General features: G+C 49.3%; 1 protein-coding gene across 3 annotated transcripts in view; it reads left to right on the top strand.

The window, feature by feature from the left end:
* Positions 1-7,159, top strand: part of Dnai2 (dynein axonemal intermediate chain 2) — a 33,332-nt gene extending 26,173 nt beyond the window's left edge. For all 3 annotated transcript variants that reach the window (XM_021176626.2, XM_021176625.3, XM_085829436.1), the window contains 3 exons: positions 633-779; positions 2,122-2,349; positions 4,978-7,159. In XM_021176626.2, coding sequence (XP_021032285.1) covers positions 633-779; positions 2,122-2,349; positions 4,978-5,127 — 525 coding nt within the window. In that variant the 3' untranslated portion in view covers positions 5,128-7,159. The remainder of the gene's footprint in view (positions 1-632; positions 780-2,121; positions 2,350-4,977) is intronic.
* Positions 7,160-15,464: the final 8,305 nt, after the last annotated feature.

Raw genomic sequence — 15,464 nt, 5'->3', positions numbered from 1 at the left:
ACTTTAGGGAGTGTAAACAGAAGGGAAGGTCTGGGGGTTCCAGGCAGTGGTAGAGTTCTGGCTTAGCTTTCAAGTCTGAGCTCCACACCCAGCACCACGAGAAACAAGTTTTATCAGCTGGTAGGACACTTGCCTAGCATGCACAAGGCCCTGGGTCCTATCACCACAACTGTATATACCAGTGGTGGTGCTGCAGCAGCAGGATCAGAAGTTCAAGGTCACCCGTGTCTAGGTAGTAAGTTCAAGACCAACCTGGGCTACATGAGACCCAGACCCAAACAACAACAAAACAGGAGGGAATTTAAAAGAAGTAAACATTCTCTCCCCTCTCCAACTGTATATTTCTCAGATCCCTATATTCAGGTTCTCTGTGGCTACCCCATCAGCCGATATTAGCAACTTGTAGCTGAGAAACGCTGGCTGGGGACATGGGAGACCAGGGAGTCAGAGATCCGTAAGATGATGCAGCTAGGTCAACATTAGGGCTAGGGACCAAGGGTGACCTTCATCCACTGTGGAAGGGTGTGTCACTGGGGGATGGGGTGGGGTGTTCCAATAGGGCCAGATAATAGGATATGTGTGACTCCGGTTTTTATCCCCACTCTACCTGGTTCTGCTGGCTCCTTCAACAGGTGTGTGATGACCCACTCTTCTGCCTCCGGGTTCAGGACAATGGGTGTCTCATCGCCTGTGGCTCCGAGCTCGGGACGACCACTCTGCTGGAGGTCTCCAGCAGTCTCTCCACTCTGCAGAGGAATGAGAAGAACATAGCTTCTTCCGTGAGTGCCAGGGAGAGGCCTACTATGTACACGACCTGACCCGCGCCAGCTGGTCATATAGAGACCGAGTTAGGGAAAATGGGTTGCCATTACAGGGGAGGGCAGTGTGGGGTCCCTAAGCTGTCAGATCTGCCCTTGCTCACTTGCTTACATCCAGTAGCGCTGGCAGGGTCGGCTCAGCACGCCCAGGCTGTAAATCAGTTTGATGGAGTAAAAAAGTAAGACTTTTTGGCAGCAGAGCCTCTCAGTTGAAAGCTTAGCAGTCGCCCATAGAGAAGTCACATGGAAGTGATAAGAGGGGCACTGAGAGCCACCACTACCCCTCTCCTCACCCTGGAACACAGTCCCCAGCAGCACAGAGGCTGGGGGGTGGGGGGAACACACTGGCACTGAAGTTCCTAGTACTGAGGGTGGGATAGCATCCTGGCTGTTCCTGAGGCTGGGGTCTCACAACCAAGCTGGGGTCCAGGATCACCACATTGTCTTAGCCCCAGAGGGCATTGTCCACTGTAGCCTGTGTCCAGGGCTCTTTGGAATGGAGTAACTCAGTGGCCCTGCTCTGGGTTGGCCTTGATTAATGCACGGTCAGTGAGCACCTTGGATTTCAGATTCCCAGTCTTTGCCTGGGGCGCGCTGGGTTGTTGGCTTGTGCTACCATGCCCGATTTACATTTGGGGATCTCTGCTAGGCAGGCACTCCAATAGCTGTCCTGGATCTCTAGCCCTGTGTGCAGTGTGTATCTGTTTGTTTTGAGGCAGGATCTTACTTTGCAGTCTTGGTCTGTCCTATGTGGAACAGATTGGCCTTGAAATCACAAGAGCTCCACCCATCTCTGCCTCCTGAGTACTGGACTTAAAGGCCTAATGCCACCATATCTGGCTTAGATGTCTCCCCCCCCCCCCCCATGCATGACAATTTATTTCAGTTAGGTTCATTTGCATACAAATACCTGAAGGCAAATGTTAAAAGTTTACATCATTGGAGATGTACTTTCAGAGATAAATTTACTTTGGATGTACAAGTATGTGCTGACTTACTTTTAATTTCATAGAAAATTGTTTAATACACAATGAATCTCTCATCTCTGGCATAGATTCTCCTAGACAGGTATTGCTAAGTAGTCCAGGCTGGCCTCAAACTTGCAACAGTCCTTCCTGCCTCAGTCTCCTGAGCACTGGGATCATAAGTATGCACCCGCCCACACTCCTGGTGTAGCCTTCCTCTCTTGATACAATCCCCAACAGACCTACCAGGGACCCGTGTCCATAGAAGCCCAGACCATGCTGGGGTTTCTAGCTATGCCCCACTTCCCCTGCCACCAGCTTGTCCCTGTCTGCTCCAGATATTTGAACGTGAGACCCGGCGGGAAAAGATCCTGGAGGCCAGGCACCGTGAGATGCGACTGAAGGAGAAAGGCAAGGCAGAGGGCAAAGAGGATGACCAGAAGGAGGAGGAGGCAGTCCTGGACCTTGACGAGCTAGTTGGCAAAGCAGAGGAGGAGTTCTTTGAAGTCATCTTCTCAGAGCTGAAGAGGAAGGAGGCAGAGGCCTTGAAGAAGAAACCAAAACCTGTAAGCACCTCGGCAGGGGCATGGGGACTGGGGTCTGGGAAGCAGCCACGAGGCCTGAGTTCTGCCCAACATCTGACCTCCTGGGTAACCTTGAGCCAATAGTTTTCTGGGATGGATCTTGACTGTCCACTGATAAGAGGAAAGACTCACTGCTGTCTCCTGAAGAAATGTGTCTCCCATGAGGCATCAGGTTCCTTGAGGGCCTATGCTCCATGCCTTGTGGTATGTTCCTCCCCACCATGGTAGGCTCATCTTCAACATGTATGGAGCCCTGCCCTCCCCACCCCCACCCCCATCCCCCCGCCACTGCCGACATTAGGAATGTGGCCTTTGACTGCTCCTCTGCCCCTGGCCTCTGTTCACAAGCATGTTCTACCTGGGACAAGCATTTTCTGCCTGTGCCACCCTGCCTCTCGCTCTTCTCAGCTCCTCAGCTGCCACCTGGAAAGTAAAGCACAGGCTGTAAAGATGGTGCCTGGTTCCCTTCTGGGGAGAAAAAGTATCTTCCCCATCATTTGCAACATTGTCCTTAGGGGTCCATCTGCAACATTGTCCTTAGGGGTCCATCTGCAACATTGTCCTTAGGGGTCCATCTGCAACATTGTCCTTAGGGGTCCATCTGCAACATTGTCCTTAGGGCTCCATCTGCAACATTGTCCTTAGGGCTCCATCTGCAACATTGTCCTTAGGGCTCCATCTGCAACATTGTCCTTAGGGCTCCATCTGCAACATTGTCCTTAGGGGTCCATCTGCAGCATTGTCCTTAGGGGTCCATCTGCAGCATTGTCCTTAGGGGTCAGGTCAGACGAACCATGAAGCCAGGCTATGTTCTGCTGAGCAAGACTGGTTGTGTCATGGGGTCCAAGGCCAGAATGAAAGTGTGGGACCCTTGCTTAAAAAGCATTTGGAGGAGGGGGTGGAGAGATAGCTTGGAGGTTAAAGCACTGGCTGCTCTTCTAAAGGACCCCAGACAATTTTGATAACTCCACTCAAGTTCCAGGGGATCGAATGCTTTCTTCAGGCCTCTGTGAGTACCAGGCATGCATATGGTATTCTGACATACCTGCAAGCAAAATACACATACATATTTTAAAACAAACAAACAAACAAATAGAAAGGTTTTAATGGAGACAACAAGACAGCTTACTGCGTAAAGGCACTTAATACCAAACCTGATAGGCTTTTAATTGCTGGGGACCCATGTGGTGGAGGAAGGAGAGAACCAACTCTCGCAAGTTGTCTTCTGACCACCACTCTCAGGTCCTGTGCCTTGATCACATATGTGCACACACACACACACACACACACACACACACACACACACACACACACACACACACAACTATTTAGAGGGGCTTGGGATATAGTTCAGTTGATAGACTGCTTGCTGCTTGCCTTGCGTTCATAAAACCTAGGTTTCATTTTCAACATCAAACCATGAACCAGGTGGGCTCATGCACACCTGTCATAGATCCAGGCAGAAGGGGTGATGTATACACGAGGAAGTGTCAGATCCCCTCTGGAGGATGGAGTTAGAGGTGTTTATGAGCCATCTAACATGGGTGCTAGGAACGGAATACAGACTCTACAAAAGGACAGTGAGTGATTTAACCACCAGCTCTCCGGGCCTTCCCCGCCCCCTTCTGCCTAGTGATACTTTGTTTCCCTTCTGTTGCTTGCGGACAGGGAGTGATTTTGTGATATAGTTTGTATTTGGGGAGCACTTGACCGAGACCCACTTTTGTGAGGGGGAAGGGTAGCCCCTATTCATAGCACAGGCTGGACTAGAGTTCTGCTGTCTGGCCTGAATCCCCAGGCTTTTTCCATCTGTCACTCCCAACCCAGCAGTCCTGCAGAAGGCAAAGATTAAAGTACCATGTGGCCGACAGGCATGCGCTTGGCAGTGTCCTAAACCCTGAAGTCCTCCCCTTGCAAAATATAAATGTCCTAGAAGAAGCTGAGCTGCAGAGACTATTCAAGTTCACGATCCTCTCAGTCCCCTCGCCTGCCTACCCCATACCTTCTCTTCTCTTATTCCTTGTAGTTAGCCTGAAATTTGGGGGTAGGGAGTGGGGGTGGGGGAGGATCATAGAACATCACTCCAAAGCCAGAAAGAGTAATCCATGCTATAAGAACCTAAGCACTGTGTAGCATCCAGGCAGAAAAGTCTAGAATTTGAGGCCAGCCTCTGTTATATTGCAAGAGTCAGTCTCATAAGAAGGAAAGAAATGGAAAGATGAGGAGAAAGGGAGGGAAGGAGGGAGGAAGGATGACAGGCCACTCCTCAGGATGAAGGTTGTCCTCTACACACTATCTCCCTTCACCCTTCTCTCTGAGCCCCACCCCTCAAGCTGTCATGCAAGGTGCCCCAGATGAAGCAGGCTCAAGGTCACCCACTCCAACAATGGCAGAAACCTGGCTATTAGATCCCCAACATCTTGTTGCTTTCCCCATCCCGTGACTCTGAAAACATGCCGGGCCAGCTTAGAATGGACACTCTAGGCTCCCAGCAGCTCCCTGCCGTTCGTTGGCCTTGGTTGGGGGTGGGGGACAGGTTGGGGGGGGGAGATGGTACCTCTGGGAAATAGGGAGGGCCTCCCCTCACCAGCATTTCTGTTTTTGCTCCAGAGGAAAAAATCAAGTATCAAGGTGGAAGCCGAAGAGGAGGTAGAAGAAAATGTTGGAGAGGAGGAAGAAGCGGGTGGCATTATAGGTGTAGATGCAGTTGAAGACATGAGTGAAGAAGCGGGTGAAGAGCAAGAGGCCGTGCCCACCTAGGGCAGCCTCTGCCCACGGCACTGTCCCTTCGTGCTCACGGCTTGGTCTTCCACTTGATACCGTCTCATCTGAAAAGCGAAAAGTTGAGTTTCCTTCTTCAATAATTATTGGTGGGGACAAGTCACTGGCCCACACTGGGCCAAGCCCCGAATCCACCCTTCTTTAGCGCGGGAAGGGGTAGGGCTTGTCTCTATGCTAACTCCCCCGGCCTCGGCAACCCTGAGGCGAACTCAGATTCCGGGCACACACACAGCCTTAAGTCAGACTTTAGATGGGACCCTAGATTCTGCTTATCATGGGTTATCCAATGAGTAGTTACCAATGCCTTTTTCCAGAAGCTTCCAGAGCTCAGCTGAGTTCGCCTCTGCCGCACAGGGGCCTCCAGAGCGCCTGCACAGGGGCAAGCTTCTCTCCCTCTCTCTGTCCATCTGTAAAACCTTCCCAAGCAAACCCCCAGGGGGCGTCTTGGCATGCGGTCACACGGTGGGGGCGGGGCGCCCCCAAGTGTGGAGAGTAGGTAGGTAGGATGAACCCGACTCTCCCTGTACACACGTGGTTTTTATTGCTATGCTTCCTGTAACATTAAATCAGTGATAACACCCATCAGTACTTGTCATGTGTGCCATGCTCAGGGCTTCTCACTGATCTTGTATCATCTTTGCAAAGTCCCTGGACCGTTTGTGCTTGAGAAGGCCTTCTTTCACTGCCGGGGGAAGTCGAGGTTCTGGGAGAGTTACCTGGTTGCAGCTGGTGAGGCATGGGGTAGGGGCAGGAGCTTCAGGCAGTTGAAGGTGGGCTGGGGGACTACGTAGAGTCCTTTCTGAGTAGGCACCGGGTTGGGCCCCAAAGCTGTGGCTCCATACAGTAGTAGGGTAGGGTGGAGGGACCTCAGACACAACTCTGTACACCTACAAGTCCCGGAGTGTCATGGATTCTGTGGCTGTCAGCAGAGACTTAATGTGCCTGCCAGGAATGGTGGTGTTTCAATCCCAGCATGGAGGAGGCAGAGGCAGGTGGATCTCTGTGAGTTTGAGGCCAGCCTGGTCTACAAAGTAGACCTAGGACAGTCAGGGCTACACAGAGAAACCCTGTTTTAAAAGGAGGAGGAGGAAGAGAAAGGAGAGAGAGGGGAAGAGGAAGAGGAGGAGAAAAAGGAGGAGTTAGAAAAAGAGGAGTAGAATAACAGCAGCAAACAACAAGGGGGCAAAGAGCTAGCTAGCTCAGTCAGTACAGTTCTTGCTGTGCAAGCATGAGGACCTCGGTTGATCCCCCCAGAGCCCATGCACAAAAGCCTGGCGTGAGACCAAGGTACTTGTAATCCCAGCACTAGGAAGATGGAGACAGGGACTCACTGCCTAGCCAGCCTAGATGGATCGGTGAGCTCCAGGCTCAGTGAGAGACCCCGTTTCATCATAGACGAATGCCATCCTAAGGAATGACACTAAAGTTGACCTCTGACCTCCACACACTCAAGTTTGGGTATTTTGTGGAAGAAAAGCACTGGCCGGCCGTTCCTTTCGCCCAGAGCAGTGAGGGGTCATGAGTGGCTGCGTTTGGCTAGACTTTGATGTTAGTCACCATGAGTCATGTTGTTAAATCTTAGTGGGGATCCAGGAAGGGCCACATCACCAATGTGGCAGGTGACAGAGAGCAGGAGGAGCTGCTGGGTCTCATAAGAGCAGATGACCTGAGCTGAGTGTTGAACTCAGGGCAGTTCAGGAGGATCCTTAGGCATACATCACACTCTCAGCATACAAAGCTCCTCTGGGCTTGTGATGGTTTGTATATCCTTGGACCAGGGAGTGGCACCATCTGAAGGTGTGGCCTTGTTGGAATAGGTGTGACCTGGTTGGAATGGGTGTGTCACTGTGGGTGTGGGTATAAGATCCTCACCCTAGTTGCCTGGAAGTCAGTCTTCCACTAGCAGCCTTTGGATGAAGACATAGAACTCTCAGCTCCTCCTGCGCCATGCCTGCCTGGATACTGCCATGCTCCCACCTTGATGATAATGGACTGAACCTCTGAACCTGTAAGCCAGACCCAATTAAATGTTGTTTTTTTATAAGACTTGCCTTGGTCATAGTGTCTGTTCACAGCAGTAAAACCCTAACTAATACAGAAGTTGGTACCAGGAGTGGGGTATTGCTGTGATAGGCCTGACCATGCTTTTATTTGAAAGAATGTGGATTTTGGGACTTTGGATTTGGAAAGCAGTGGAATGCTTTAAATGGGGCTTAATGGGTCATCCTAGTAGGAATATGGAAGACTTTGTTGCTGGGAGTAATTTGAACTGTGTTGACCTGGCCCAAGAGATTTCAAAGGAGAAGACTTTCAGAATGTGGCATAAAGACTGGTTTTGTGGTATTTTGGTGAAGAATGTGGCTACTTTTTGCCCTTGTCTGAAAAGTTTGCCTGAGGCTAAGGTGAAGAGACTTGGATTAATTGCATTGACAAAAGAAGTTTCAAAAAAGCCCAGCAGAGACTTTGTTCTCTGGTTAAGTCTTATGAAGAAAAGTTTGAACAAGCATAGCAAGCTTAGAAAGGAAAAATATAAAATATATGGTTTGAGTATTAAAGGAGTACCAGGAAGTGAAATGGAGCAAAATCTTGTGTTCTAGGAGATAAAGATTAAGGGAGTGGGACCTTGGGGCAAGATCCTACCCAGCTAAATTAGATCCAGGCATGGTGGTACACACCTTTAATCCCATGAGACAAGCATGCTGGTACACACCTTTAATCCCATGAGACAAGCATGCTGATCTCTACATTCAAGGTCAATGTACAGAGCAAGAACCAGGATAGCCAAGCTTAGGCAGTGAAGGATTTAGAAAACATAAAGCTAGTGATAATGTAATAATACAAGGGGATCATGTTCTAGTTCCTGTAAGCAGCAGAACTCGGCAGCTTCAGCCATGTGGCTCTGGCTCTAGAGTTAAGAATGGAAGGAACTACTGGGAAAATTGATGCTGGTTAGCTGGAGCTAAGGAATTAGCGGTGATTAAGAAGAGACCAGCATTGTTGAGGTGAAATCTTCTGGAAACTGTTTTCTGGGAGCACAAAGAAGCTGTGTTCCAGAGATACCCAAGGTTGTACCTCATGCTGCGGCTGGACTTGGTAATGTGTAAGAGTCACTCAGGTGGTACTGCTTGTGAAGGAATGAAGGGATCATGGAGAGAAGCTGAGGCTTAGCACTGTGAGAGGCCAGGGAAGCCCATTGGAGAAGGTGAAGCCTCAGCTGTAGTTGATGGCCCAGGATTGAAGGGGTCATGCAAAGGATTTGAGGCTTGGCACCCTGAAGAGAGCCTATGAGAGGCTATTGGTGAAGCCTAGTTGGAGTGGAACACCCCAGTGTATTGGAGATGTCAGTACCATGGGATGATCACCAAGAACAGCAGCCGTAATGGAGTGGATCAACCTGAGCATAGAGTGCTACAGAGGACAGAGATGGAGAAGTGATGCCAGTCCTTAGGAGGAGTCCAAAAGATCAAGTAGAATCCCAGACACTGAAAGAAGAAGCTGTAACATTGAAATTGCCTTGGAGACTCAAAGATGTTAAAGATGCCAGAGCCATGGGATACATGCTGAGGAAAGCTGCTAACAGGGAGTGGAACCAGCCCAGGAGGAAGCAGTTTGTTGCAGTCAAAAAAGATGAAAAAGGAGTGGAGATATGAAGACCACTTTGACATCAGCCATGGAGATGCAGAGTTTGGAGTTTGCCCAGCTGGTTTCCTGCCTTGCTTTGGGGATTACAGTTAATTAAGTTGAATGAATCTCAGAAGAGACCTTGAACTTTGGACTTTTAACATTGTTGCAACTGCTATAGACTATGAGGACTTTGAAAGTTGCACTAAATGCATTTTGCATTATGCTATGTTTAAGTATGGCCCCCATAGACTCATGTTTTTGAACAAGTCTATGGGGACCAGGGAGTGGAATGTGATGGTTTGTATATCCTTGGACCAGGGAGTGGCACCATCTGAAGGTGTGGCCTTGTTGGAATAGGTGTGACCTGGTTGGAATGGGTGTGTCACTGTGGGTGTGGGTATAAGATCCTCACCCTAGTTGCCTGGAAGTCAGTCTTCCACTAGCAGCCTTTGGATGAAGACATAGAACTCTCAGCTCCTCCTGCGCCATGCCTGCCTGGATACTGCCATGCTCCCACCTTGATGATAATGGACTGAACCTCTGAACCTGTAAGCCAGACCCAATTAAATGTTGTTTTTTTATAAGACTTGCCTTGGTCATAGTGTCTGTTCACAGCAGTAAAACCCTAACTAATACAGGGCTCAAGTGGGCTCAGCTGGGGCCCTGCTCCCTACCTGCTGCTGCATCCAGGCAAAGGGTACTGGAGGAAGCTGTCCTCGCTGTAAGAGGACAGAAGGAGTCGCAGAGACCACCCTTGCTGCCCTAAAGGATTCTCCTCTCAAAGGTGTGATTCCCTATGGGATGGATTTTGCCCCACTGGGACATCTAGCAACATCTGGGACATTACGCATTAATGTCACTGCTAAGTGAATTACTCCTGGCATTTTAAGCAGAAAGGCCTGGGTGCTAATGGCTCAGCATTCCAGGATTCCTGAGATCCTAGGCCCCTACTACAAGGAATGGTCTTTTGTCCGAAATGTCAGTTTTGGTGTTGGTTTTGCGAGGCAGGCACTATGCTCTGCTTTGGGTCCCCTGTACTGCAGAACCTGGGGACCGAGTGGCACACCAGCAAGTCTGACTCTCAGAAGAGTTGGGAGAATCAGACGTTCATCCTCAGCTACACATCAAGTTCAAGGCTACCCAGGGCTACATGAGACTCTCTCACACAAACAAGCAAAATGAGGTAGAGCTGGGGCGCAGAAACCTAATTTGGAGAGCAAAATCAATCAGATGGAGTGGTCTGGGGTTTGGGGGTGGGGGTGGGTGCAGCTACTTGTTGACTTGGGCACTGACAAACCCCTGTGAGGGCTCTCCCACTGTGAACTCAAGGCAGGAGAACACCCTCTTACTGTTCTGGGATTGTGGTCTCCCTTCCCCCACTATGGAACCTGCTTGCTCAAGGGTGGAGTTTCCTGCTCATTCGTCCTGCCACGCCCACTGCTGGACCCTGTCGGCTTTGCTGCTTGGAGGCACACACGTGTTCGTCCTGCTACTGGACCCCGAGTTACTTGGTGGGAAATTGGGTTCCCTCCCCCTTCCTTTATAACTGAATGTTGGAATTAGTAAAGGTGGGCCTTGAACATGGAATCGTCTTGGCCCCATTCTTTCTCCCGCCCCGTCTAGCTTCCTCTCTTTTCAGCTTGAACTGCCATTCTCAGTTGAACCGTTCGCGTTGCGGACTGCGGGCGGGCCGCAACATGGGATGTTACTGGTCTTTGATTTGTGTTTGCAAAGGTGGGCCACCTGCTGGAGCCTGAAAATACTTTCCCATGGGTACAGAGGGTGTCACTGGGATAGCATGACATTCCAGAATGGACCGTGGGAGAGCCTGCAGACAGGGCTGGGCAAGGGGCTGCAGCACTCTGTACGTGGCGTCTCTGCTGCCAGCTTTACTGCAATGACCTTCACTGGTCCCAACCCCCTGCACCTATTGCCCGCTGTGATTGTGAATCTTCACTGTCACCTAGGAGAACATATCCAAGAAGGTGTTCCCAAGAAGGCTTAACCGAGAGAAGAGCCACCACCTTGAATGTGGTGAGTCCCACTTGAATCGCTTCCTGGTCTATCCAAACGTGAGCCAGCAGCTTGACACACCTGCTGATGCAGCCACAAGCCACCGGTGTTGCCATCAGCCTAAAGGAACTGTACCCCCCCTTTTCTCTTTTTTCTCTTTTAAAGATGTATGTGTTTGTTTTATTTATATGAGTACACTGTAGTTGTCTTCAGACACACCAGAAGAGGGCATCAAATCCCACCACAGATGGTTGTGAGCCACCACATGATTGCTGGGAATTGAACTCAGGACCTCTGGCAGAGCAGCCAGTGCTCTTAACCTCTGAGCCATCTCACTAGCCACCCCCCTGCCCTCTTTTTCAAGAAAATGTATTGTTTTTATTTTATGGCATGAGTGTTGTTGCCTATGGATACACATACCATATGCAATGCCTGGTGCCCACAGAGGTCAAAAGTGGGCCTGGAAATGGCAACACCAGGCTAGGTGTGAAACTGAAAAGCTCAGCAAGCTGCATGGAGTTGTATGTCCCCATCCTATGCCATTTAACCTGTGATCCCATTTCTGCACTCTGTGGGTACCAGGACAAGCTGCCAATCATTTTGTCCATGACGCCACTGGGTGCTGGAGCCTCAGAGCAAAGTGCTGAGGGAAGCCCCTGTCACCCTTCAACCTTAACCAAATGAAGTGGTCCCTGGGCTTGATGGAATGGCCACAGGGCTGCCGCAGCAGATGACTGCTCACGAGCTCCCAGGGTGAGATAGTCATGCCCATCCAAGGTAAGAGGAAGGAAGCATCCCAGAGTGCTGGAGTCTGTGGATGAGCTGAGAGACTGCGCTGAGAGCCAAGGACAACAGGGAGCCTCCAAATGGGGCACAGATAAATCCAAGTCAGGTGCTCACTGAGAGACTCTGCTCAGCTCTGAGCCAGGTCCCAGCCACGTGATGTCAGGAAAACAGATGTGGACCTATCCTCCCAGGGCATGAACTCACGCAGTGCTGGGAACAGAATAGTACACACAGACAGAATTGGGCAGAGTGGCATTTTGTTTTGCTTTGAGATAGGGTCTCATATAGCCCAGGCTGGCCTTGACCTCACTACATAGCCTTGAACTCTTATTCTTCCTGAGTGCTAGAGATACAGGTGCATACCACCATGAGTGTTTATGCTGTACTTTGGATGGAAGCCAGGGATTTGTGTATGCTCTTTCAACTGAGCCATATCCCCAGCCTCTACAGGGTGATGTTATAAGGAATAAAACAGGGCACTATAAGGATAACGGGAGAATGTGTCCTGGATTCTCGGGGATAGAGGAGAAAGCTGTCAGATGCCCTCCATGAAAAACTGATGACAGACTGAGCTCTTGAGAGAGACTGTGAGGCAGCCAGGTGGTGTAGAACATATTTCATTGCACATTTGCACACATGAACCTGTTCACCTGTGTACACATGCAATCGTACGTCAGCAATGGTGACTTTTCCATCAGCGAAGGCAGGCCTTGTACTTAAGTGGGAGAAGATGTCAATGAACTCAGAAAGGCTGAGCCCGTGGGCTTATGGAGACTGGCCTTTGATACCCATGGCTTCCCAGCATTCCCTAGTCGAGGACTCTCGTGAGAAGCAGGAGGGGGCGTTTTCATGAGCTTCATCCACATCCACTGGAGGGGAAGACAGAGGGCAGTGATGGGTGAGATGAGTTTAGCATCACAATCAGCATGGGCACCCATCTCTGAGTCGGAAGATGTTTCTAGAAGGTTTAACAGAGCAAGGAGGAGCCACCATGACCATAGGTGGCACCATCCCCAAGGGCTGGAATCCAGGACCAAATAAGGAGAAAATGAGCTAAGTTCCACATTTCCTTTACCTTCCTCTTCCCATTCCCCCCTCCCCTGTCCTCCTCCTCCCTCCCCTCCTCCTCTTCTTCCTGACTGTGGACGTAATTGCTGCCTCTTGTTCCTGCCGCTGTGTCGTGTTTGCCATGTTGGCTTGTACTCCCAAACTATGAGGCAAAATAAACTCTTCCTCAAGTTTCTCTCATCAGGAATTTTGTCATAACAACCAAAAAATTAACAAATACAACCCAAAGGCAAGCTGAAGAGAATGAGAGTAGACATGAACTCGAGGTGGGTTTCCACGTCAATCAAACTAGGACCTCTGGTTTTGAGGTTATTCATTTTGAGACTAGGTTTCCCGATACAAGCCAGGCTGGCTTCAAATTCACCACAATCCTCCTGCCTCGGCTTCCCAAGTACTGGGATTACAGGTACACACATCCATACCTCCAAAGATGCTTATTTTTACCCATCAGTCAAGACCGGTTGTGAGGTTCATGTATACAGAAGAGTAATAAAGGGGCTGGAGAGATGGCTCAGTGGGTAAGAGCACCGACTGCTCTTCCAAAGGTCCTGAGTTCAAATCCCAGCAACCACATGGTAGCTCACAAACATCCATGATGATATCTAATGCCCTCTTCTGGTGTGTCTGAAGTCAGCTACAGTGTACTTATGGACCGGAGTGAACAGAGGTCCTAAAAATTCAGTTCTCAACAACCACATGAAAGCTCACAACCATCTCTACAGCTACAGTGTACTCACATACATAAAATAAATAGGGAGCTGGAGAGATGGCTCAGTGGTTAAGAGCACGACTGCTTTTCCGAAGGTCCTGAGTTCAAATCTCAGCAACCACATGGTGGCTCACAACCATCCGCAACAAGATCTGACTCCCTCTTCTGGAGTGTCTGAAGATAGCTACAGTGTACTTACATAGAATAAATAAATCTTAAAAAAAAATAAAGTAAAATAAAATAAATAAATCTTTAAAACTACAACAACAAAATAAAAAAGAAGAAGAACAACAACAACAGAGAAAAAAAGAGAACTAGCCAAAGCCCAAGCCAATTGACCAGGGACATGGCATTCTTGGTGACACACGCCTTTAATCCCAGCACTCAGGAGGCAGAGGCAGGCAGATTTCTGAGTTCGAGGCCAGCCTGGTCTACAAAGTGAGTTCCAGGACAGCCAGGGCTATACAGAAAAACCCTGTCTCAAAACACCAAACCAAAAAAAAAAAAAAAAAAAAGTAAATTCAAGGGTCTAAAATGCCACCAGAGTGGAAAGTACTGGCATCTATTTATAATTGTATCAGTTGGGGAGTTGAGACAGGAAGGCTGTGAGTTTGAGGCTAGCCTGGGCTAACAGTCTCAATCCCCATCTCAAAATAAAATAAACAGGCAGGAAACCCTCTGGGCTCATGGCCCCATTCTCTTTGCAGAATGGCCCATTTGCAAACTGGCCAGCCTCAGAGAGTCAGGGGCAGTACCTGGGACACCCTGCAGGAGACTTTGGTTTGCAGACTTGGCTTGGTTTATATATTTATCAAACCCGGCGCTGCGAGCTGCTTCCTGCTACTGTTTATTAATAACTATGCCCAACACTAGCTCCTGGGGGAAGCTGGGGAAACCAGTCCCAAGGCACAGGCTGACATTGGGCTCTATCTCTGGGGACCTGCCAGGTGTCTGAGACAGCCCTAAGGGATGTGGGTACTTGCTTTTCCAGCTTCTTTCCTGGATTCCAACCCCATGGAGTCTCCTTCTCTGGTCTGTGCAAGAGCTCTGGGCTCTCAGCTTCAGTGGGACAGACAATGCAAAGGACAGATCACTACATTCAGGAAGAGTTCCAACACCATCCAGGTGACAGGCAGACAGGACAGGAAAGCCAGGCTCTCAGTGGCTAGGCAGGTTTAAGGCAGAGCTAGGACTAGAATCCTGTTTTGCCCAGGCCTCCTGAGAAGAGGAAAATTTCCACTGGGCTCCCTGAGTGTGTAATTGTTGTTACTGTTACCAAGAAAGGAAATTGCAACTGTGTATCCATTGTTCCACCTGGCCACCTGGCCTCCTGTCCGGCCTTTTGACATTGCAAAGTGATCTCACCTGTGAAACTCAAAATGGAGAACTGTGTAACCCACTTTTGGTTTTGTTTAATTTTCAAGAAACTCCCCCAACCCAGAAAAAACAAACAAACAAAAAAGCCAGGCAACGGTAGCACAGGCCTTTAATCCCAGCACTTGGGAGACAGAGTCAGGGGGATCTTGTGAGTCGGAAGCCAGGATGTTCTTTCAGAACAGCCAGGGCTACACAGAGAAAAAAACTGTCTTAAAAAAAAATTCAAGAGGGCTGGTGAGATGGCTCAGTGGGTAAGAGCACCCGATTGCTCTTCCAAAGGTCCGGAGTTCAAATCCCAGCAACCACATGGTGGCTCACAACCATCCGTAATGAGATCTGACTCCCTCTTCTGGAGTGTCTGAAGACAACTACAGTGTACTTACATATAATCAGTAAATAAATCTTTTTTAAAAATTCAAGAAACTTGTCATAAAAGAGTTATTTTTAATGGTGTGTGTGTGTGTGTGTGTGAGAGAGAGAGAGAGAGAGAGAATGAAAGAGAGAGAGAGAGAGAGAGAGTACCTGCTGAGGCCAGAGGCAACAATTCACTGGTGCTAGTGACAGGCAGTTGTGAGCTGCCTGATATCAATGCTGGGAACTGAACTCAGTCCTCTGCCAAAGTAGTGTGTGCTCTTACCTCATGAGCTGTCTCTCCAGCATTGCCGCCCCCATTCATACTTTTAAAATTTTACATTTATATATTATGCACATGTACTAGGGAGTCCATGTGGTGATCAGA

Source organism: Mus caroli, unplaced genomic scaffold, assembly GCF_978045245.1.
Source record: "Mus caroli unplaced genomic scaffold, Mus_caroli_1 scaffold_13, whole genome shotgun sequence".
In the NCBI taxonomy this organism is placed as follows: Eukaryota; Metazoa; Chordata; class Mammalia; order Rodentia; family Muridae; genus Mus; species Mus caroli.
This window is presented reverse-complemented; position numbering and strand designations above follow the sequence as displayed.